Source organism: Pseudochaenichthys georgianus, chromosome 9 (assembly GCF_902827115.2).
Source record: "Pseudochaenichthys georgianus chromosome 9, fPseGeo1.2, whole genome shotgun sequence".
In the NCBI taxonomy this organism is placed as follows: domain Eukaryota; kingdom Metazoa; phylum Chordata; class Actinopteri; order Perciformes; family Channichthyidae; genus Pseudochaenichthys; species Pseudochaenichthys georgianus.
Genome location: NC_047511.1, coordinates 4,996,889 through 5,019,919, shown reverse-complemented (window position 1 = coordinate 5,019,919; position 23,031 = coordinate 4,996,889). Strand labels below are relative to the sequence as shown.

General features: G+C 43.4%; 1 protein-coding gene across 1 annotated transcript; it reads left to right on the top strand.

The window, feature by feature from the left end:
• Positions 1-1,305: 1,305 nt before the first annotated feature.
• On the top strand, positions 1,306-20,104 carry LOC117452159 (uncharacterized). The gene is made up of 5 exons (XM_071204248.1): positions 1,306-1,433; positions 16,984-17,085; positions 17,768-17,826; positions 17,905-18,012; positions 19,202-20,104. The coding sequence occupies exons 1-5, from the start codon at positions 1,306-1,308 to the stop codon at positions 19,621-19,623; spliced, it is 819 nt and encodes a 272-aa protein (XP_071060349.1). The 3' UTR covers positions 19,624-20,104.
• Positions 20,105-23,031: the final 2,927 nt, after the last annotated feature.

Genomic DNA, 23,031 nt, shown 5'->3' with positions numbered 1-23,031 from the left:
GACTACAGAGAATAACATATTTATAAAATAATATTTCTTTATAAAAAAAGGCAGTCCATGCAGAAAACTATTGTGGTTCTCATTCATAACACTCCATTCGATGTCTCACTATGGGATGCGCCTCATCGCGGAGCAAACAGAAGCATCAATCTCATTACGCCAATCCTGATTGGCTGGTGATCTTGACGTCAACGTCAGGGAATTCACCCCCTATAAGTAGCTTGCGCCACGACGCATGCGTCATTCAAACACCTCTTCTCGCTTCAGAGCACATCTCTACAGTAGCCGGACAAGCTTAACAGTCCACAGACTGAACCCAAATCCAAAACATTTCGGTCAACGGGCGCTCACCGGCTACTCCTTCTGCTTCGCAAAAAGACGGTAATACTAACGCCAGTTAGTATTAAAATCGACCTCGCCGTTTCTTTCCCCGGAAAGTAAGGTAAGGTTTTGATTTTTCTCAAGCTAGCCACGCACCTGTTGCTAGCTAGCTTCTCCTTACTACCGACACCACGGTAGCGAGGACGCTTTTCTTTTTCTCTCTCACGGAGGAGAAAAGGATTAGAAGTATATTGACACACCAGTCAATATTCTTTGAGAACAAAGGACCCACACCGTCCCTTTTTCTCCGGATTAAGGACGGGTTGGTAACACTTTTCTCTCAACGACGTACCTGTTACGAGCGGGTCCTCTCCACGCCACGAGGCGAACACGATGGACGCCTCTCCCCCTCACACCAGAGGAGTCAGGGACTCGGAGGCTCGGTCATGCGGCTGCGGGTTGAAGATAGCAGGCACAGACTCACACCAGGTCTGCTCATCCTGCCTCAGGCTGGAACACGCCCAGGAGGCTATCGACAACCCCGGCTCGTGCGGGCATTGTGCCCGTTTCACCCGAAAGAGCCTCCACCGACGGCTAGCACACCAAGCTAGCTTGTTGGAACAGGACTCCCTCATGTCCACTGATTTGCCGTTTGGCAATCAAGACACGGGGGCGTCCGCCACAGAGACTGAGCCCCTCACTGTGTCGGTCTGGGGCTCACTAACAGCGGCAGCTGCGGAACCGGGATCCCACGCCGTGTCAGGCCGGGACCCGGTGGCGGCAAGAGACGCGGGAACGGAGCCCCACGCCTCACCAGGCGGGAGCTCCCGGCAAGACCTCACCATGGTCTCGCCCACGGAGGATGTTCTGGAATTAGACTACATGGAGGACGAAGAGGACACCTCTGAGTCCCTCCTGTCTGATTCGGATGAGCAAGAAGAAGATATCTTCATGTCATCGGCTCAAACGGCAAAGCCGGGAGCGATGGCTGCTCTACCGGGCGATAGCACACCAGCTTCGCCCTGTCTGAGCATGGACCTGCAAGCCGCGTGTCAGCGCACTGCGTCCGGGCTAGACATCCCGTGGCCCGAAATGGCCAAGGAGACCGCCAGGTCCCGTTACGAGGGGAAACATTCTCCCCAAGCAACGAGGACAAGGAGGCAACTCCTCCCGGTCTTCCCGGAGATGTTGGATGAGATGTCGGTCTCGTGGAGGGACCGACCCTTTAGCAACAAGGCCCGAATCCAGGGTGCCTCCTCCTGGTAGAAGCCCACCTTCTACCGAGGATGGGCCCGTCACCAAGCAGGAACCCCACGCTGCCAGCGAAGGTGGACCGTTTCCAGTCGACCATGACTGAACGGTCCTACAGAGCCGCAGCGTTGTCCGCCAGGGCTCTGAACGTTTCCTCACTGCTAACCGCATACCAAGCGGAGCTATGTGAGGATATGTCGAGTAATCCTGGACCGGCCGTTCTGGACGAGTTGGCCGCGGTCACAGACATTTGTCTCCTTGTCCAACGCTGCGCCGTCCAGGCCACGGGCAAAACAATGGGGATCATGGTGGTGCAGGAAAGAGCTAGATGGCTCAACCTCACCAACCTCCCAGACCGGGAAAGGGAGGATGTGCTTGACATGCCCATCGTTCCCGAGGGGATTTTCGGCTCCGCTCTTGCCTCCATGCAGAGGAGATGCGAGTCGAAAAAGAAGGAGGACGAGGCCCTCCACCTCTGCCTCCCTCGAAGGGCCCAGCCGCTGCCTTCGCAGCGGCAGCCCTTCGTCCAAGTTGCCCCGAACCCTGCTCGGTTCAAAATACCGAAAATGCAGAGGTCGCAGTCCGCCCCGAGTCCCCAGCCCAGGCAGGGGACGAGGGCGAGCTGGCCTAGAAAATCTCCGGTTCCGGCTGCAGCCCAGGCGCAGCCAACCCAGAATGTCGGCCAGCAGTCGAGGAAGAAGAAGCGTGCGGCCTGACAGCCCCCCCCTTCTCCCCTCTGTGACAGAGCTGGAAGTCTACGGTTCCCCAGCTCTAAATGTGTTCCCGCCGCCTCGAGAGATGCCTCAACACCATCCTCAAGTCCGCATAAACACATGTCACACACTTATTGATTTTTATGTCATAAAACATTTTCCGCTGATGCATCCAGGCTTCGAGCCAAGGGCGCAACTCAAAAAAATGAAAAGAAAAACAATAAACAGTCCGTCAACTGTTCCCCTTCTGAGAGCAGCTACGGCCTCTCTCAAAGGGCGGACAATTGACGGGTCTGTGAAGGCACCACCGTCACGGGCATGCGCAGTTCCGGCTGGGGCCGTAAGGGCACCACCACCACACGCATGCGCTGTGTCGGTGGGGATTGTCGAAATGGGGCACCACAGTGCTCAGAAACAACAAATAGAAACTCAGAGGGGAAGAGACGTGACATCTCAGCTGGCTCTAAGGAGCATACAGCGGGAGATGCTCACGACATCTGCTTAGGTTTCTCAAGACAGTTACACGGAGCTACAGACTCCAAGTCACCGTCACCCCCCCTCGCTTCTCGGGCTATCTGTATTCACAAGTCTGGGGAGAATCAACCCATATTCTCTCTCTCCTAGAAAGGAGGGTTTTATCTATAATGCCCGCCGAGCAGAGTCAGATTACGCAGACAAATGTCCTCTTAAAGCACCTGCTCAACATGGGTCTCATAATAAAAATAAACCACGCACGCCACGGCGTGCGGAGAGTATTGGTTATTATGAAATGCGTAATGGCACTACGCCACTGGCCGCACCCGACTTTTCTAGTACAGGGCGCGCCTACGGGTGCTGTCCTTTCACGGAAGGTGGTCACCACGGACGCATGTCTGACAGGCTGATAGGGTATTTACGAAGGTCACCCGGTGAGGGGTCTCTGGAGAAGAGACCTCCAGCGGGCGCACGTAAATCACCCGGAGCTTTTAGCGGTGTTCCCCACCCTAAAACGCTTTCTGCCTTCTCTCAGAGGACACCATGTCCTCGTGAGGACAGACAACACGACCACAGTATCGTGTATGAACCGCCAAGGGAGGTTGCGTTGTCTCCAGTCACACACACTGGCACACAAACTGATCCCTTGGAGCGGCAGACGTCTCCTCTCTCTGAGAGCGATGCATGTACCAGGAATGATGTACCTCGGGACAGAACTACTGTCCAGAGGTGCACCACTCTATGCAGACTGGACTCCTCATCCAAGGATCGTGAGTCCACTGTGGGTGCGTTACGGCAGAGCCGCGTTAAATCTGTTCGCATAAAGATAAAATGCTCAATGACAGCTGTTCTCTTTAATGCACGATTTAAACGCACCGTTAGGCGTGGACGCACTCGTACACGATTGACCTCTGGGTCTTCTGTACGCGTTCCCACCCCTGGCTCTGATACCCCCAACTCTGGCCAGAGTGAAGGAGCAACGCCACACACTTATCCTGATGTTTCCACCCTAGCCCGCAACGTACGGGCTGGCAGAGATATATCAGCTGTTGTGCTGGCAGCCGTGGCAGCCCCCACTACGCAGGGACAGATTGTCTCAGGCGGGGGGGGGCGATCCTTCACCCACGCCCAGAGCGCGGGGCACTATGGGCCTGACCCGTGAGTGGTACAATCTGAATACAGTGGGACTCCCTCAGAAGGTGATAAACACTATTCAGAGTGCGAGAGCTTCCTCCACCAGGTCTCTTTATGACTGTAAGTGGAGGGTGTTTGAGGAGTGGTGCCTTCAAGAAGGGCACATCTCTTTTCAATGTCCTGTCGGGGTGATTTTATCATTTCTACAGGACTTGATCGATAAACACAGAGCTTTCTCCACGATCAAAGTGTACCTGGCTGCTATTGCTGCATGTCATGTGGGCTTTGAGGGTAAGACGGCTAGCCAACATCCTTTGGTTTGCCGTTTTATGAAGGGAGCTCGCAGGCTCCTCCCTGTCTCCAGGTTGCTGATGCCCTTATGGGACTTGGCAGTGGTTTTAATTGGCTCAGAATGACCCCATTTGAACCCCTGGAAGGAGCTGACATGAAACATCTGTCACTCAAGACAGTGCTGTTACTGGCCCTGTAAGGGTGTAACGGTACGTGTGTACCGAAGTGTACCGAACGAATATAACGTTAAACGTAAAAAATTGAGAACGTGAACAACTTCTAGGAAGTAATCTCAGGTGCTGCATCGCAGCATTCAGAGTAATTTGCTCACATTGTGTTCAACGCGTCATAGAGCGAGCAAGTCATTTAATTGGACGAGAGCTGGTCAGCTGGTCAGAGGGATGCGTTCAAATGTAGTCAGTAATTTGAGGAACTGTCGAAATGGCGAACGCAGATAAAGTTGAACTCGAAAATCCTCCAGCATCATTGAAGTCTCCGGTTTGGAAACATTTTGGTTTCGCAGTTAAAGGAATGGTATGCTCATGACACTCATTTGTAAATAATTATCATCCGATAAAACAGACCAGTCTCTGCCAGTCTCTCTCTTTTTTTTTTTAATCCGATGACATTATCAGTGATTTTAAACTGATTATATACCGAAATAACATCAACACTGTGGGCGCCGCCATTTTCCGGACGTGACGTAAACCATGCGTTTGGTTTTCGAAGACACGTTGATCTCCATGTTATTTACTGTAGTTTCTCTCTTTAAATATGCCTCACTGTATCGCGAAATATTGCCACAATTCTGATAGGAACAATCCACGGAATGCTCGGTTCCATCTGTTGCCAAAAGGTAAGCGTAAGAAGTACATTCGGAGGCAGTGGCTAGCGAAATGTGGCCGGCCCGAGCCGAGAGATTCACAGGCTCATGTATGCAGCGAACATTTCAAATTTCCGGACGACTACTCTGAGAGTATGATAAAACATAACATGGGATTTATGGAACAACCATTACTTAATGGAGATGCAGTACCATCGGTCTTTCTGGTGTCATCACCGACCAGGACACCAGTTCGGCCAGTTGAGAAATCGCCCTCTGCAAGTGTGAAGCGACGGAGGAGCAGAAATAGTGCTCGGAGTAAGAATAAGGTATGTTATAGCGCATTTCCATTGCAGCGGCTAGTCCCGTTTTAACGTCCTTTAGCGTCCAGGCCAGGACAGTTTTTGGTGGCCTTTCCATATAGCGTAGTACCGGCTAGTGTGTATTTTACCCCAGTTTTTTCCGGCCCCATAAAATCGTGATTCTATGGCCAGGGACAACGAAGCTGAGTATGCTAAACTAGAGAGGGAATCGCTAGCAAGGGTGGTACTACATGCATACATATAGTATCTTATATCATCTTCCCATTATACACACATGCATTTCCAAACATTTGGACTACCTATGTTGCAAATGTATTATCTTTTCAATTTACACACGGCATCTATTGCACGTCTGTCCGTCCTGGGAGAGGGATCCCTCCTCTGTTGCTCTCCCTGAGGTTTCTCCCATGTTCCCTTTAAACTGGGGGTTTTCTTCGGAAGTTTTTCCTTGTACGATGTGAGGGTCTTAGGACAGAGGGTGTCGTATTGTCATACTGATATGTATGGCTGAATTCCCCCATCCAATCTCTTCACATTGGTCAAAAGGCACCGACTGGCTATCGGGAGGACCGGGAGGGTGTGTGTGTGTGTGTGTGTGTGTGTGTGTGTGTGTGTGTGTGTGTGTGTGTGTGTGTGTGTGTGTGTGTGTGTGTGTGTGTGTATGGCCCGAGCGCGAGAGAGAGACCTTACGTGCATTGTTGTTGTTAGCATCTGGTGCTAGCTAGCGGCGCTAACGGATATAAGGAGCTGTTTAAATGAAAACAGAGGAGTGACATTTCGCCACAACTGCGCCGAGCACTTGACTTTATGCAGGAAGCCAGACAGTGGGACATTGTACGAAAAGTCAGCACACTCTGCTCGGATAGTGCAACATGATTGCAGCGTCCAGGCAGCTCCGGTTTGAGCATATGCTTTGAGTTGCACATAGCTCCAACGATATCTCTCTCACTCACTCACACACACACACACACACACACACACACACACACACACACACACACACACACACACACACACACACACACACACACACACACACACACACACACACACACACACACACACACACACACACACACACACACACACACACACACACACACACACACACACACACACACACACACCATTTGTATTGTATGAGAGGTTCCAGGTTGAATTGAGGCGAATATTTGTAATGTTCAGAGGTTGTTGTGTTTAATATTCATGAGAATGATGCTCAATGATAATAAACATTTGCATAAAGCATATTTGTTCACTCATATGTTGATAAGAGTATTAAAAACTTAAAAAATATTCCTCTAAGGTACATTTAGAACAGATAAAAAATGTGCGATTAATTTGCGATTAATCGCGATTAACTATGGACAATCATGCGATTAATCGCGATTAAATATTTTAATCGACTGACAGCCCTAATAATAATAATACATTTTATTTATATAGCGCTTTTCTACAACTCAAAGACGCTTTACAGTATGAGGGAGGGTAGCGAAACAAGGACAGGCAAACAAATAAATATAGTAAAATAAAATAAACAGAAAAGTCAGTCAAGAGGAAGTTGATTGAGAGGGGGGAGGGGGGCTTACAGAGTTTAAAACATGTGTATGTGTTTACATGTGAAAAGACACTATTTTCTGCCACCTCTTTTATGAGAGGATGTTGGGAGTTCACTAGTGCGCAACATACCTGCACCAGTTTATCTGCGAAGTGCCTCAGGTGAGATGGAATGAACTTTAGGATCCTAAATTCTTTCAAACGAGCATTTGCTCTCTCGACGTGAATCCTATTTTGTGCGATAAGCTTTGTAGCCTGTGCTTCGCTGTGTGTCGGCTGGCCATGACAGAGGAATGGGGGAATGTTGACAGTGACTCCTTCAGGAAGAATGTTCTGGATTAAGAATCCCTTGTCAGCCAATATCAGATCTCCAGGTTTGAAATGCTGAAGAACACCAGAATCCCGTACTATTTCTTTGTCACTTGTTGATCCTGGGTATCGTTTGCTGCAGTATGTGATCACAGCATGTGGTGCTACCCCCAGCAGTAGTTTGAAGGAGTGCATGCCACGGTAAGCAGAGTAGGTCTCTTTCTGGATATCCATTTGCTTGGGGATAGCAATTTTGAAGTCCGTACAATCCACTATCATTCTGCAGTTTTGGATGTGCCGAAATGAAGAAGGCAAGCTGGTTTTATGTTTCTCCCGGCTGGGAACAGTACTCATTATGTCCTTAAAAAGTAATTTATGGAGAACCTCTATAAATGTTACAATCACATTTCTGACAGTGCTTTCATCGCAGTGAAAGAGTGCAGCCAGATGAAGGTGTGTGTAATTATGATGCAGTTTCATGAGGGTCATGAAAACTTGGTCTTCAAGACTCAGTGATTTGGGGAACCAACCTTCTGGGTATGTAATGGAACCCTCAAAACGAGCAACATACTCACACACAGCACTGAATGTGTCTCTATCTGGCAATCCTGTCTCCATCCGAAGAACCTTTTCACTCAGCTGAGAGGCAGAATACTTGTCACGGCAGTAACTCTGCTTTGCCTTGGACTCCTCTAGCTGGATCTCTAGCTGCATTATGTGTCTTTGCTGAGATTGAAGTTTTTCTTCTACCGTGGTCGCTTGCTCCTCGGCATTCTCAGATAGTGGTTGAGGATCTTCATTAGCAGCCGCATGTGTTGATGGACCTGCTTCCTCCTCAGTCATTAGACACGCAGCTCCTTCCTCCATTCCATCAATTATCCCTCTCAGACAGTAGGAATGCTCTTCTACATTCTGTGCTTCAAATGAAACAGGCCTTTTTCTCTTTTGTAAAAGAAAATGACAACTGCAGATGCGGGAACAAGCATTGGGCTTCCTGTCAGCTCGTCTGTTGGGAAGATATCAAATATTAGTTTCATGGAAGTCACACCGTCACATATAAGAGCATTAAGACATACAGTACATAGGCTAAAACAAAACATCTAAAGATATAACCTTGCACTTTGATAAGTCTCGTGAACATTTTCACTATTTTGACATTTGTAAAGATCAAAATTGAACTAAAAGAAATAAATGGTAGATTAATCCATATTGAAAATAGATGTCAGCTGCTACACTAATTATAATAGTTAGATTTCTTAATTAAGATAATATATTACTTTATTGATCCCAATTTGGGAAATGTTTGTGTTGTAGCAGCATAAAAAGAAAATATAAGTTATTATACATACAAAAGTATGTGAGGGATGGAATCTTAAATTGAATATAAATGTAAAATGTTCATGTGATTTTACATCCAAGAGAAGCTATGGAGCAGAGAGTTCTCTGCCAGCCAGAGGTGATTTGTTATTAGTTCAATATGTCAAACTGATTTCCCTGACTACAATCTTTAGTTACATGGTGAAACGTTATGCTGCTTGTACTAATTAGACTTCTCATATAAGCGACACAGGGTTTTAATAGGATTTATTCATTATCTTTACTTATGTTGCGGTCTTTTCAGCAGCGCCATCTCTAAAACGGCGATACAGTCACGACCCATCATTTAAATTTCACCGTGACATGGACAAAAATGTAACGTCAGCTTACCTCATGGCACGAATCCAGACTCTCCTTTGGAAAACATTGGCCGGGAAACGATAGAACGAGCACGTTTCATGCGAAGACCTGTGGCTGCAACCCGGAGCAAAGCAGCTTTAGCTAATGTTAGCTAACGAAACAAACTGCCGAGTAAACTTGGAAAACACTGGCAATTAATTATTCTATCATTTGTAAAACTACGGTGTTAACAAAAAAATACAGATTCTAATGGTCAGATATATAGATATACAGATACTTGAGATACTACAGATACTAGAGATAGGCAGGTACTTGCTTTCAAGTAGAACACGAGGGGAAACAAACTTAGCTGGAGTGTTTATGTGTTCGGCGTAATGACGTACAACGGCCTCGACCATTTCTGTAGTCCTATTCAGCCACTCGGTAACAACCATTGTTTTTCAGACACGTAAACTCTTCAAAAATCACCAGTGGGGTCACTGCTGATGTATTTAATGTCGTAGAACAAAACGTGATTTATCTCTTAAATTTGTGTCAACCACAGACCTTATTTCGAGCTATTTTCCAAAACCCTATGGAGAAAATGCATTGCTTTTTTTGACGAAGTAACCGGAAGTGCTAAAAATGCTAACTTACTTCCCGGTTTTAGGACGCGTCACTGCGGTTCTCTATGGGCGGCACTCATTATAATCCTGTTCCAACACATCCTCACTCCGAGGTCGGCCTATGTTGACGTTATGTCAAGTCCCCTGCCGGCTTTTTCCAACGCAAGGGGGGGGGCCTTAGAGTCCATTTTCAACGCCATGGGGGGGCCCTTAGCGTCCATTTTCAGCTTTCCGGGAGGTCCATATGCTTCTATGGACGCTCATGGAAGCACGGCATTCGTTTGTGTCGACTGCCCTTAAAGGCAATGAGAGCGTCCATTCTCATTGGATAACGGAGAATTGTACACCCGGAAGTAAGTATTCCCCTTACTGACGATTGATTTTACAGTGATATCTGCACTACTCATCGACTAAAAAACACCAGATTATCCTTGTTAATTACACAACATTGATTGGTTTAAATTGCGTGCAATGCTTTTGTATTTTTCCCCTTCGATTCGGAGAAACAAATCTTTTTTCGGAGTAAAGGATGGCAGAAGACACTACACTACCCAGAATCCCCAGCTATCGTTTGGACTACACCATGTCCTCTGTTTGACGTCACGTGATCTTCAAATTTCTCCCTGCAGAAAAAAAACATGGCCGAACTTCGTTTTATTCTCGGTGTAAAATGCCTGTTTTAAAGTTAGTTTGGCCATTAAAATGCCTTTCTATGTAATTTGATGCGAGAAATATGAGTTGTTATTTCAGATGATGTGTGCAGTGGATGTACATGATCTTTAGTTTGCTAGTTATTACAAAGATTACTTCAGGAAATCGCGTCATTGTTACCAAGGTGGTTGCTAGGGACGCTGCTATCGATATTATGTCTGTTATGTTGTGTAACTGTTTAATGGTGTTATCTTTATTGCTACCCCCTTCCCCGTCAATGTATAGTGTTGGTCCACAGCCTAAACATATTAGTTTAACAACATCCGCATCTAAAGATAGCCTACGTTATTTTCCCCTGTGCAATTCCAGTCTCACATCTCAGAGCACATTGTCATTAACAAATACCGGAAACAGACCGAAAACATAAAAATATAAAAATAAAAATAATACCTTATTCCGAGTGTGCTTGCTTTTCTCTTTGAAAGTCATCACATACCGGCATTGTAATACACGGTTCGGCTGCATTACATATTACATATCTGCCGTAGTTCTGTATTTATAGAGCCCTGATGAGAAGACCTGTAGACAAACATGAGGAACTGAAGATGTGACGTGGATCATAAATATATCAGCCATTAAACAACATCTTACATTTCTTTTCATACAATACGTCTCCTTGCAGTATCAACACTAATTCGACTGACTTTTATATTTGATCCAATTAGTAGATAGTCTGTATTTACACCATAAAGGTGCACAGCTGATATAAAGGGACACCTGGTGGTTAAAACATGTTATTGAATTTCATTATTTTTATTATTAGATATTAATAGGATCCTTATAAAGTATATTCATTACTCGTTATTCTCTACTAATAGTTCATTAAAGACTGTATATAATGACTATTTTGCACATCCCTTTCAAGATTTCAAGATGTTCTAAGGTTTATTGACATATTATATAGGCCTACACAACTATGGTGTAGTTCTGCACTGAATGAAAAACTTGGCTCGCAGGTTCCTCAACAGTGCATTACAAGACATCTATCAATATTTGTGCATACCTCCAGCAATGTTAACTATGTTGAAGCACTTATTTTAACTGATATTATACATAATGTATTATACTCTTATAAGATGTATGTAGATATTTCATCTCCGGCCTTGTCAGGTATTGAACAATCAATAAATAAAGAACACAGAATTGTTAAATATAAAACACAGAATTTGTGTGATTATACTAAATGATTTACAAATAAACACAACTGCATATTTAACTGTTACACATGCTGATGTAAATCAAATGTTCCAACTTGGGATCAATAAAGTATATCTTATCTTAAGCTGATCGATGGCTACTGCCATATTTGCAAAATGTGCCTCTGAACCTTGACAAGTGCATGTTTCAGGCTTATCAATTAATGTAATGTAATGTTATCAATTAACAACAGGGGTCACATACATAAGACCAGCTGTTAAATAAAGCTCTTCTGACCTTAGCTGGCATGTGTGTATATATATTAATACTGCCCATTATGGGCACAAGCAATTTTCACCCATTTATTAATTATATGTTTTAAATGTGAGTGTTTCCTATCCCCTAAACCTCCAGGGATGTACACAGTTTAATACTGGCAACTTCTTATTATGGGAAATACGAAAACGTCTTTTAAAACTACAACTCCCAGTAGAGACGTGCCATAGAGAACATGTTGCGAAACTGAATAGCCAGCATGTGTGGTTCTGGGGACGGGGTGGGGGAGGGGGGACGCGTTGGACCCGTTCAAATCCAGTTTTGGACAGTCTGGTGGTTCCATCCCATTTCAAGTGCTGTTCGAGGTTCGGCTTAACCCTCGGAGCACACTCTCCAATCACAGAGCTTGAGGACTATCATGGGTTTGTCAAACAGAGCACATGGTGTAGTCCAAACGATAGCTGGGGATTCTGGGTAGTGTAGTGTCTTCTGCCATCCTTTACTCCGAAAAAAGATTTGTTTCTCCGAATCGAAGGGGAAAAATACAAAAGCATTGCACACAATTTAAACCAATCAATGTTGTCTAATTAACAAGGATAATCTGGTGTTTTTTAGTCGATGAGTAGTGCAGATATCACTGTAAAATCAATCGACAGTAGGCCTAAGGGGAATACTCACTTCCGGGTGTACAATTCTCCGTTATCCAATGAGAATGGGCGCTCTCATTGCCTTTAAGGGCAGCTGACACAAACGAATGCCGTGCTTCCATGAGCGTCCATAGAAGCATATGGACATCCCGGAAAGCTGAAAATGGACGCTAAGGGCCCTCCCCTTGCGTTGAAAATGGACGCTAAGGCCCCCCCCCTTGCGTTAGAAAAAGCCGGCAGGGGACTTGACATAACGTCAACATAGGCCGACCTGGGAGTGAGGATGTGTTGTCCTGTTCACCTGCGTGAGGTGTGTGTGGAAGAGAGGGTGACACAGGGTCGTTGTACTTTTTGTTGACCGCAAGTTGAAATGATTGCTTTGATTACTATAACAATGTACATGTCCAAGGAGAATAAGTTGATTATCCCAGTTTTCATTAAACCACATTATTTTGCAACAGAGTTTTTTTGATCTCAGCAAGTACTTTTTTGTAGCGTGTCACACAATATCAAACAGGCCCGGCCTCAGCCTCTCAGCGACTTTGTTTGTTTCCTGCTGTCGCTATAGCTACCCTCTAAGATAATAATCATGTTGGGTGTGCTCACAGAGAATAGGTGTAAATGACGGCCAAAAGATGTAATGTTTCTTTCGTACAAAAGCAATGAGGCGCAGGTTTTCTGTTTTTTGCATAAAGCAGACTTACTGTACATGTTGCAAAAGTAACTAAGTACATTTACTCAAATACCTTACTGTACTGCACAATTGTGTGCTTAACTGTACTTGAGCATTTACATTTAGTGCTACCTTATAATTACAGTAAACTCCACTCTTTGAAAGCAAATATTGTACAATTCATTCCACAATTTATTAGACAACATTAGTGACTGCACAGAAGAGGGCTATCACCATGAGCTGTGTCAGATAAGATAAGCTTTACTTTATTGATCCCAATTTGCGAAATGTTTTCGTCACAGCAGCATGTTAAAACAAGTCAATGCACATCATTAGACAAATAAAAAGAGTGAAAAATAAACAAATGTAAAATAGAAACATCTCAAAATAGAAGATAAAACAGAACTAAAAAGTCAAATACAAGTTGACCAAGAAAGACAATTATCTGCAGACTATCTGTCAAATAAACACGATGAAGCTAACACAATTTAAAAGTAGGATATGATGCCAGGAAGGATATGTCAATCAATCAACAAAGGAAGGAATTTACTAGGTGTAGCCGGAGGAGGGCGATTCTCAGAGAGTTTTTGTGAGATTTGCCAGAATTTATTTTCAATCGCGCATGGAGGTGATGACGATTTGAAGCGTCATTAGTTACATGAGAAACGTATAAGAAATTCCAGGCTCATAAAGAAAATATTGATCTATGGATACAATCCTTGTGAAAGCAAAAGGGGATAACCGAAGAAACAATAACTGCGGCTGAAATAAAGAGAGTTAACCCCACTGACCTGCAGTCATACAGGTCAGCAGACTGGTCGTAAGCGGTGGCCATTTTTCCAGATTCAGAGATTGCAAAAAAATACGGAAATGTTTACGGATGATTGTTTGTTTGAAGAAATTCAATTCAAACTAAATATATTTAATTCCCTCACTTGCATCGTTTGTGCAGACAAATGACCCACAGCAAAGCATCGTTATTATTGATAGGATAACCGTTTCAATAGACATTTTTATTTTTAAAGGTTAGATGGACATTATATTTAAATTTAAACTAGCATTTATCATTGCAGTCCGACTTGTGGCTTGTTGCATGGTTACCTTACCCTGCTACCATCAAAACATGTTGAAGCTCAAATAAGACTCACATAAGTCTAACCAAAGTCTGAATAGTCTGCAGATCCATTCATTTATTTGTAGCTTTATTTTTCGGTAGTGACTCCTAATGACAGTCTTGCACGCAGAGTTGGGACGGTTTTTGGAGAAATGTATTATCGATAAATGTAACTGTTTAAAGAGTGTAACCTAATCGAGGTATAACAGCAGTGCAGAAGCCAAACCTGATTACTTTCTGTCACGAAAGTAACAGCGGTGGTGATGTGCAGCCATGCGATATTCATGTAGTTTGTTTATAGCCCAACATTAGCTTTTTACTTCTGACATTTGCATGAAGGCTTCAACTATTATAAAAATAATGTTAATATTTGAAATAACCTGCTGACTAAAACATGTAAGAATTATAAACATGTGTTTGACAAAGATCTTTTGCCACTCAAACTGAAAAATACCATTGCTTTGAGTCAAGGGAGTCCTGGCAATGCAACGTTTTGGGCCGGCCTCTAAGATAAATCATCTCTGTTCCACTTGAGAAGAAAAACGCCATTATTTTAATAACGCTAAAACAGAAAGGGGGAACAACATAACAGTACTGCCGAGAGGTCAGGCGAGGGTCTGTAGGACTTTAGTTCTGTGGCTCTCAAAGTCTGCTGAGAGCTGTATCATCTTCCTCTCCACGTGTCTTCTCTTCCTGCTAACTATGCCCACATTTTACCATCCCTGTGTATCTTTGTGCTGCCACTGAGTGCCCAAAATAATATGACATGACAACAATATAAATAAATGGTTCATGTCTGGACATGTCTCCACCACCTATGGAAATTGCCAATTTGCATTAGGATCATTTGTTAAAATGTTCTGAAAATAGCATGCACAAAGAATTGTACACTTTGAGAAAGGGAGAACAAGAGAACATGTAGAATCTGGAGGACTTTTCTCACTTTCCAGGGGATTTCTGGTAACCCAAGTGGTGCACTTTTGACCAGAGACACGTTTAATATTCGTCATAATTGAATATAGTATAGTAAAACAAATATAGTTACTACACAAGTTGTCAAAAAAAGTATTGAAAGCATATGTATGTATGTACTGTACTCAGATCTTGTACTTAAGTAAAAGCAGAAATACTATAGTGTCAAAATAGTCTGTTAGTGAAAGTCCTGCATTCAAAATCCTACTTGAGTAAAAGTACAAAAGTATTAGCATCAAAATATACTCAAAGTACCAAAAGTAAAAGTATTTATTGTGCGTTAAGTCCAGTTTTACAAATCATATATATTATTTATCTGGATTATAATTAATCAAGCATTAATGTGTTCATCACTGCTGGTAAAGGTTGAGCTCATTTGAATTACTTTGTATACTACTGCTGGATATCTTTAACTTATATCATAGTTTATGTTTTAGTTTATTTATATTTTGTATTGGGCTTTTTTAAAGAAAGGTTTTTAGGCCTTTCTTGAAGGCGTCAGTGGTCGGTGGAGTCCTCAGGTGGTCTGGGAGGGAATTCCACAGGTGAGGAGCAGCTGCACAGAAAGCCCGATCCCCCATTGTGCGGAGTTTGGTCCTGGGGGGAAGAAGCCGATGGTTGGTTGTGGAGCGGAGGTTTTGTAAGTAAAGTAAGTAAACCAAAATCGTACTTGAGTAATTGTCCTTTAATATATGACAGCACTGGTTATATCACAATCGCCGATACCACAATACATCAGCAGTCTCAAAGCACTGTGTCCATGTGGAGTCATCTGCCCTACATCCCGCATACTCCCATATTTCCTGTTTCAAAATGAGAGTAATTTTCCCAGGGGATAAAACATCTAATATGAAATATAAGTGGGCCCTGCAGGATGTACCCAGAGCTCAAAATTCAACCATTGCTACTGTGGAAAGATATTACACATCTGGATATGGTTCTATTCCAAAACATCACATCTCAATACATTATCCCACCGGTCTGCTTCTGATTACTGTCCAACATCTGAGTTGCTTTTTTATCAGCAATGATCATGATGTAACAGAAAAAGTCAAAGATACTGTTGCACTGCTCTTATATTCTTAAACTCATGGATCATACCAACATTTATGTGTTTCTTTCATATGAAACATTTGTATTCCTCCCGTAAAATCAACCTCAAGAGTGGTCTTTTCCGGTTATATTATTTTAAGCATGCAACCCACAAAAAGTCAAAACCCCTTAAGATAATAAACGTTAAAAGTTTTACTTACAGAGAAATGTGTACGATGAGATCAGACAGACAGATATTGATCCAAATTTGGCAAATTCTTCTGCCACAGCAGTATGTACAGTAGGTAAGACAATGCACATTAATTAAAATAAAAATAAAAAACAATAAAGATGTACATATGAGCAGTAGAAGAAAAAACAATGTGCAAAACAGTAAAATATATAGAGTATATATATTGAATACACAATATAAATATACAGAATAGAACGCAGTGTACATCCTGCTTGTCCAGCCAACTCACAAAATGTAAACATTGAATATAATACACACTTTACAGTTTGCATTTGATTTAGCAGAATAATTAGTTTTAATACATATAGTTTTATATAATGACGCCAACAACATGTAATGATTTTTGTACGGACGCAATAAGGCTTTTAAATCAAATTCAACAGTGATGCTTTCTGGTGATGCATTATGTTCATTTGTAGTGAGCTCTGAGGATTATGTGTGGTGTCTAAAGGGACAGTGTTTAAGGAAAGACATGCTGCTTTGAATGTTTCAATGCTGGGAGAAAAACGAGCACCATCTTATCGGAGTGGAGGCTGAAATCTCCCAGACAGATTCCTTTATTAAAACCTGGACAAAAAAACGATCTGCATGATCATAAGACAACCCATGTCGAAGACCTTTCTGTGGCAGGTTGATGCTTAACACCTGATCCCTGATGGCCAGCAGCTGTTCCTAATGAGCACTCTGCAGCCAGGTGCTGGGAATCCTCTTTAAGGAGAGCTTGAGGGACACAGAGGTGAAGCAGGGAATCTACATCAACAACATGGCCGCACTTCGTGGCTTGTCTTTGAGGTAAGTTATGTGTTAAATGTGTTTCCTGTTTTGCATTTGGCTGAACTACAATATACGATAATAATGGATTGTCAGATCAAATCTGAAATTGTACTTGCATCACAGCAGCTCCATTTGAAGCCTCAAAAAAGGACAAATATTAAGACACTATATAAGGAAAACAAACATTTAACATCACGGTGACTAAAGAGAAACACTGTCATAGACCCTTTTTCCTACATTAGACCTGGGATTTAGCTCTGTATTTAATGTTAGGATTGACTGGTCACAAAGGAGTGCCTCAGTCTAACTTTATTAAATCATTGGACCCGTATCTCCGATTTTGATAGACAAATTCTTTGTTCAGGACATGTTGGGGTCAGAGCTGATGTTGTAGGACAGCCTCAATATGTTGTTACAGTAATCTGATTCATAGTCTCTCACAGGGTTGACCTACAATCTAGGAGCAGGTTTTCACCTGGTACTGTAGAGCAGTTTTGATTTGAAAGCGGTAAACAAACACCATGTAGTATCAAACCCACAGATGTAAAGAATAATGTGTCTTCTCGCCCTGAGAGACCTAAGGTGGCAAATTTTAGTTTCGTCCCTTTTTGAAGACATTCAATGTGTTCTCTCCATAGCAGATGAGCTATCCTTCCACCCAAGTCTTTATATATGAACTGACCACTGATGGTGTTTGCAGGGTGTCCTGGATATCATGCCTGTTGCTCAGCAGTATAACTTGTCTTCCTGCATCAAAAGGTAATGGGAACAGTCCAAACCATGTCCAGTTGAGTTTCATTTTTGATGAAAACATTATTGACACATCTCCCTCTTCAGGATACGCCTCAAACAGTCCTGATGGCAACAGTTGGATGTTGGCTTCCGGCTCTAGCTACCCAAGTGCTGGCAGGCGAGAGGGGAGTGGTTCTTACCCAAGCTTTAGGGGTATGTCAGAAACCCAGTGGCGTATTAGTATTTGTGTTGGGTAATAGGGCTAACTCATACAGTGGTGGGGCTCAAGTCAGTATTTGCAATGTAATTACATACACGCTATATCGCCCCCCTTGACAGTGAAACGCCACACTTGAGGTTTAGATTATTTCCCCGTCTCAATCAAAATGGAACTGTATGAAATAAAACGGCACATTGTCTTGAAGTAAATAAAAAGGGATCACTGTGAACGTGACGTATGATAGTACACGTTGACGATCCAATGGGGATACTGAATGGCGGTTCCGATTGATCTCAATCAGTAAGGCATGACGCAGACCCAACGTTTCGTTGCTCTGATTGGCTGCAGGTCTATTCAAATTTCATTCGGAGGCATTTTGTTCTGACCGCGGCCGCGCTGATATTATAACGCCAGAGAATTTCCACACCTTTAGTGTATAAAACTCCCCCACTTAGACTATTCCTTGCACCCCTCTTTTAGCATAAGCCTGAATGGTCTCAACCATATTGCATCAGTAACCTGCACTTGTTTTTACAGCAGGAGCAGTTTGTGTGTTGTGGACACGACCCGTATATTTTCGCAAGCCGTGTTCTCCACATTTAGCATTTTGCTTATTTTTTTATTTATTTTGCTTACTTGAACATCATTTTTCAAGGTGGGGCTAAGCCATTTCTTGGTATGGCTGTAGCCATACCCTTGCGCCCCCACTGCAGAAACCCACGCTGCTCAGAATTCCCACAGGAAGCTGGTGTCTCCGGCTAACGTTAGGGGTGGTGGAAATGGCGCTGAGATTCTCTCAGCAGGGGGTCCAATGCTGCTGTTCCCCAAGAGTACAACGCCTCTACTTAGCATTAGTTTCTACCTCTCCATAACCATGAACAATTTGCACAAAAGCTATACCTTGCACATCTATAAGTTATACTGTAAACTATCATATGTACCGTATGTTTCTGCTACTGTAATATGTTGTTCTTTTATACAACTTATCTTGAACATTCGATGTTGAGTATTCTTTGTGGCTCATGTCCTTTCTAAAAATATGTTTGATGCTGTTTATTGTTTTTATTTAGTTTTATACTTTTATCTACCTTTTTTAAAACGTGTTTAATGCCTGAACACGCTGCTGTGTGAAACTAAATAATTTCCCAATTTGTTATCAATACAGTATCTATCTACCTCCAGGTGCCTATGAGCTCCCAACAGCCCCTGGGAATGATGCCTCTGGCTATGCCAACAGTGGATATAGTAAAGGGGGTTCAGGCTCAGTAGGCAGTGCACGCTATTACTCCGAGTCCACAGATGTTGACGGTTCATCAACAGAGCCTTCTAGTGGAGGATATGTGGAGGAGGCCCCTGAGCCGGTCTTCAGTGACGTGTCCCACCTGGTACCGGTCCACTCCTACAGATCCAGCTCCAGCTACCAGAGGGGAAGAAACGTGATGGTCCAATCCCGCTACACTCCTGGAGATGACCTGTTCCACCCCCTGCACCATCGTTCAAGAGCAGCCCTGAACAACCCCCCAACGCTCCACCCAAAAGCGGTGTTTGAACATCTCTTTAAAAGGAATGATGCTGTTCCAAAATCAAGTAAAAAAAAATCATAGAAACAAGCCGTTTTCACTCGCAAGTTAAATAATCTGCCAATAGAACAAGTGAAAATGTGCTTTGTAATATTTCTTTAACTAAGATGGGTACATTTAGATCATGTAATTCGCTGGGAAGGCTTACCTTGAGGTGTATTTGCAGGATTAGGAAATGTTATATCACAAAATAAGCCAGAAATGCTCAAAAGCGTTCTGTTTTCTTATGTTAGTTGGTGATTTTCAAATACAAATGTTTTCTAAAATCAACTAAGATTCTTGAAACTGGATGATCCCAGCTTAAAAAAACGTGTTTCCTCTGAGATTCTGAAGACATATTTTGACTAGAAATTAGACAAATATACCTGGCAAGTGTTTACAGTGTGAGAATATATATGTTCCTGTTAACCCAATTTTGATCTTAATGCTTCCATTTTTCCAGATCTTCAGATTTGACCTGGTTGATGACTCTTAAGAACTAAATAAAGTTGTTCTTCTGATCCGACACCGCTTGCTTTTTTTGTCTTGTGTTGCCGTTAGCTTAAAGAGCCTGTGACAGCATCCCAACAACTGTTGTGCAATGAAATATTGGGCTACTAGTAATCTCGAACCGTCAGTTTAAAAAAGAAAAAGCGATACCGTTCCGTTAAATATCAATAATTTCGAACATCGCGGGGAAATTCCTTCGACTCGTTTTGGGGGAAGCCGGAAGTGACGTCAATGCGGGAACGCTTCACTGTGCGGCGAGAGAGCCAAACACGGACAAAGTGTGTTGTCATGCGTAGAAATGGTGAATTACTGAGTTTAGGCACGTTAATAACGTTTTAATTAAGTTGACTACAGTATATTCATATTTGTCAGTACTTTCATGTCAATTCGGCGAACATAAACATAAATGATTGTGGTGAAGATGATGATTACATTAGAATTAAAAATCGGTAGTGAGAGCTACTGAATTTCCTCCCGTAGGATGTGACATAAAAACAAATCGATTATTTTTGTAGTTGTAAACTCAAGTGGCTGAAACTACATTTATTAGTGCTTTCATGTCAATTCGGCGAACATATGATAGATTAAATGATCGTGAGAATGATGATTAAAAATCGTTTGTTTGAGCCGGTCTGCATTTCCTGATGAGAAAACAAACCGATGCTTTTTGTAGTTGTAGTACACCAACATGGATTAAACGTGTTTTTTTTTTTTTACCACAATGTTGGGGAAATGAATAGATAAAATGCACGGATTATTATTATTCCCACTCCGATCGGGACACTAGGTCCACCGTTTCCCCGCAGCGAGGCTCCCCCCGTTGACAGTTTACGTGGGCTGGGTGCAGTGGCGGACTGGCCATCAGGACGAATCCCGATGGGCCGGTCGGATAAGTCACTAGCACATCCCCCATAGGCGGCGCGTGAGGCTCAGGTTTGGGAAGGCTAAATAACTTTTTTTTACCTGACGCTGCCCGCCTCCGGCGTCTACAGAAAAGAGATCAACTCAGTGTGCGGAGTTTAAATCTATCAAGTCATATTACAGGATAAAGGAAATACAGTTTAAACTGCCGTATGTAGAGAAGACGCCGACGTGTCGCACTTATCATTCATATTACATCATCAATCAGATCATCGATCATATAATATCATAATGTATCATATATCTCCTGATCTGAGTCAGCTGAGCCGTATCTGGCCGTGCAACACTCAGTGTCACATCACATACTGAGTGTCTGCAGAAGTATTATTTTAAGCAACACATTATGTTGACGAAACATTCGAGACAAATGTAATTAAAGTCAGATCCACTCGTGTTTTAGACGTGAATGCGCTCTCAGCTGGAGAGAGAAACCCTGGCTTGATTTACCGAGTTGATAACCAGCGTCGTAGGACCGCTTGGCGAGATCTCGTTTGTTAGTTTGTTGTTGTTAGTTTGTTTGTTACTCAAACATATCCAGGGTCTGTTGAACTGGCTTCGTAGTACAGGGCACAGGTGGCTAGCAGCGCTAATGTCAAAGACACAGACATTATACATTATATTTGTATTTTACCAGGATGCAGTGACACAAATATTTACATATTTACATTTACTATCTACAGCACCCTGACATCCCCCACTCCCCCCATTGACAATTTACTAGCGGTACCGAAGTGGGCCGGTCGAGAGTCCCGGGATGATTTGTAGTCCCATTCCACCACTGGCTACATGACCATATGATCGCCCATATTGACGCACCTCATTCCTAAACTTCTAACAGATACAACATAAACCGATCCTTCAGCCTCATATGAGCTCTCAGACACGTTCAACATTAAACTGTCATCGCTGTCTGAGCTTGCTGCTGTGTGCGCCGTCGTGCGTTTGCATGCAGATGCTGCGATCCTGAACGGTGCAGCTGGAGCGCTGTGCCCGCAATGACGTTACACATCATTTGGCGGGACTTGAAGAATCCCCGAGAAGATCCAGAAAATGGTCAACATTGAAGGGCAGATTAATGGTTATCAAAGTACAAATATCCAAAATCAGTTCAGTAACGGTTTTCAAGGGGACAATATGTACTCAAATTGATGGGTTTGGATGATGGGGGAAACTCGTGTCACAGGCTCTTTAAGGCTGCGGCCACACGAGGACGAAAACGGCTAAACGCATAGGATTAACGCAATCGCAAACAAGCTTCCGTCCACACGCGATAGTTATCCGGATAGTGTCTGTCTCGGTCTGTCCACACGAGACCGCTCCGTTTAGCTCCAACCGCTGGAGAAGCTGCAGTACATATGCAGGAGCCTGTACGGGGCGCTGTAACTTCCTCCACAAAAGCAGAGAAGAAGCATGGTTGTCATGGTTGCCCTTCTGTTTATTCTCCGCGGTGGGGGCCGAGGGAACCGGGCAGAGTTTTTCGCCAGTCAACGTGTATTCAAGTTTAAATCTTCCGGACAAAATTATAAAAGTGCCGGTCAAAGGTCTTCTTTGTTATTTATTGAGCTTTAAAACAAATGAATAACGACTCTATATAATATAATAATAAAATACACGGAGCCTCTCTTCGTCCTCCCTCTCTTCGGACAGCGTCAGTGTCTGTCTCATGCAGCATCTGATCCAGTAATGAGTGACCCGGCCGACAGTAAAAAATAAACATATGTATAACTAGTTTAGGTAGTTTGAGAGGTAATTAAAATAGCTAAGGGTGATGATCTGACTTGAAGTGTGTGTTTTGCTGCAGCGGGAGGAGCTGCAGGTGAGCAGAGCTGCGTGTCTCCGTCCTGTCAGATTAGACTTCACTCGCGTTTAGGTCCATATCGAGAGAAAGATGTTGCAAATGTATTATCTTTTCAATTTACACACGCCCGTTCTGCCTCACCGTTGCTCTGTGGATATTTAGAGCTGATGGTGACGTGTTTAAATCCATACGACTCTGCAAACTCTTCAAACACCTTTCCCGAG

What these genes read in the sequence shown, in the direction of transcription:
- LOC117452159 (XM_071204248.1), top strand. Translation starts at nt 1,306, where the DNA reads ATGGCTGCTCTACCGGGCGATAGCACACCAGCTTCGCCCTGTCTGAGC. An exon ending in CTTCGTGGCTTGTCTTTGAG is followed by an intron (nt 17,086 to 17,767) that starts GTAAGTTATGTG and finishes TGGTGTTTGCAG; the next exon opens with GGTGTCCTGGATATCATGCC. An exon ending in TTGTCTTCCTGCATCAAAAG is followed by an intron (nt 17,827 to 17,904) that starts GTAATGGGAACA and finishes CTCCCTCTTCAG; the next exon opens with GATACGCCTCAAACAGTCCT.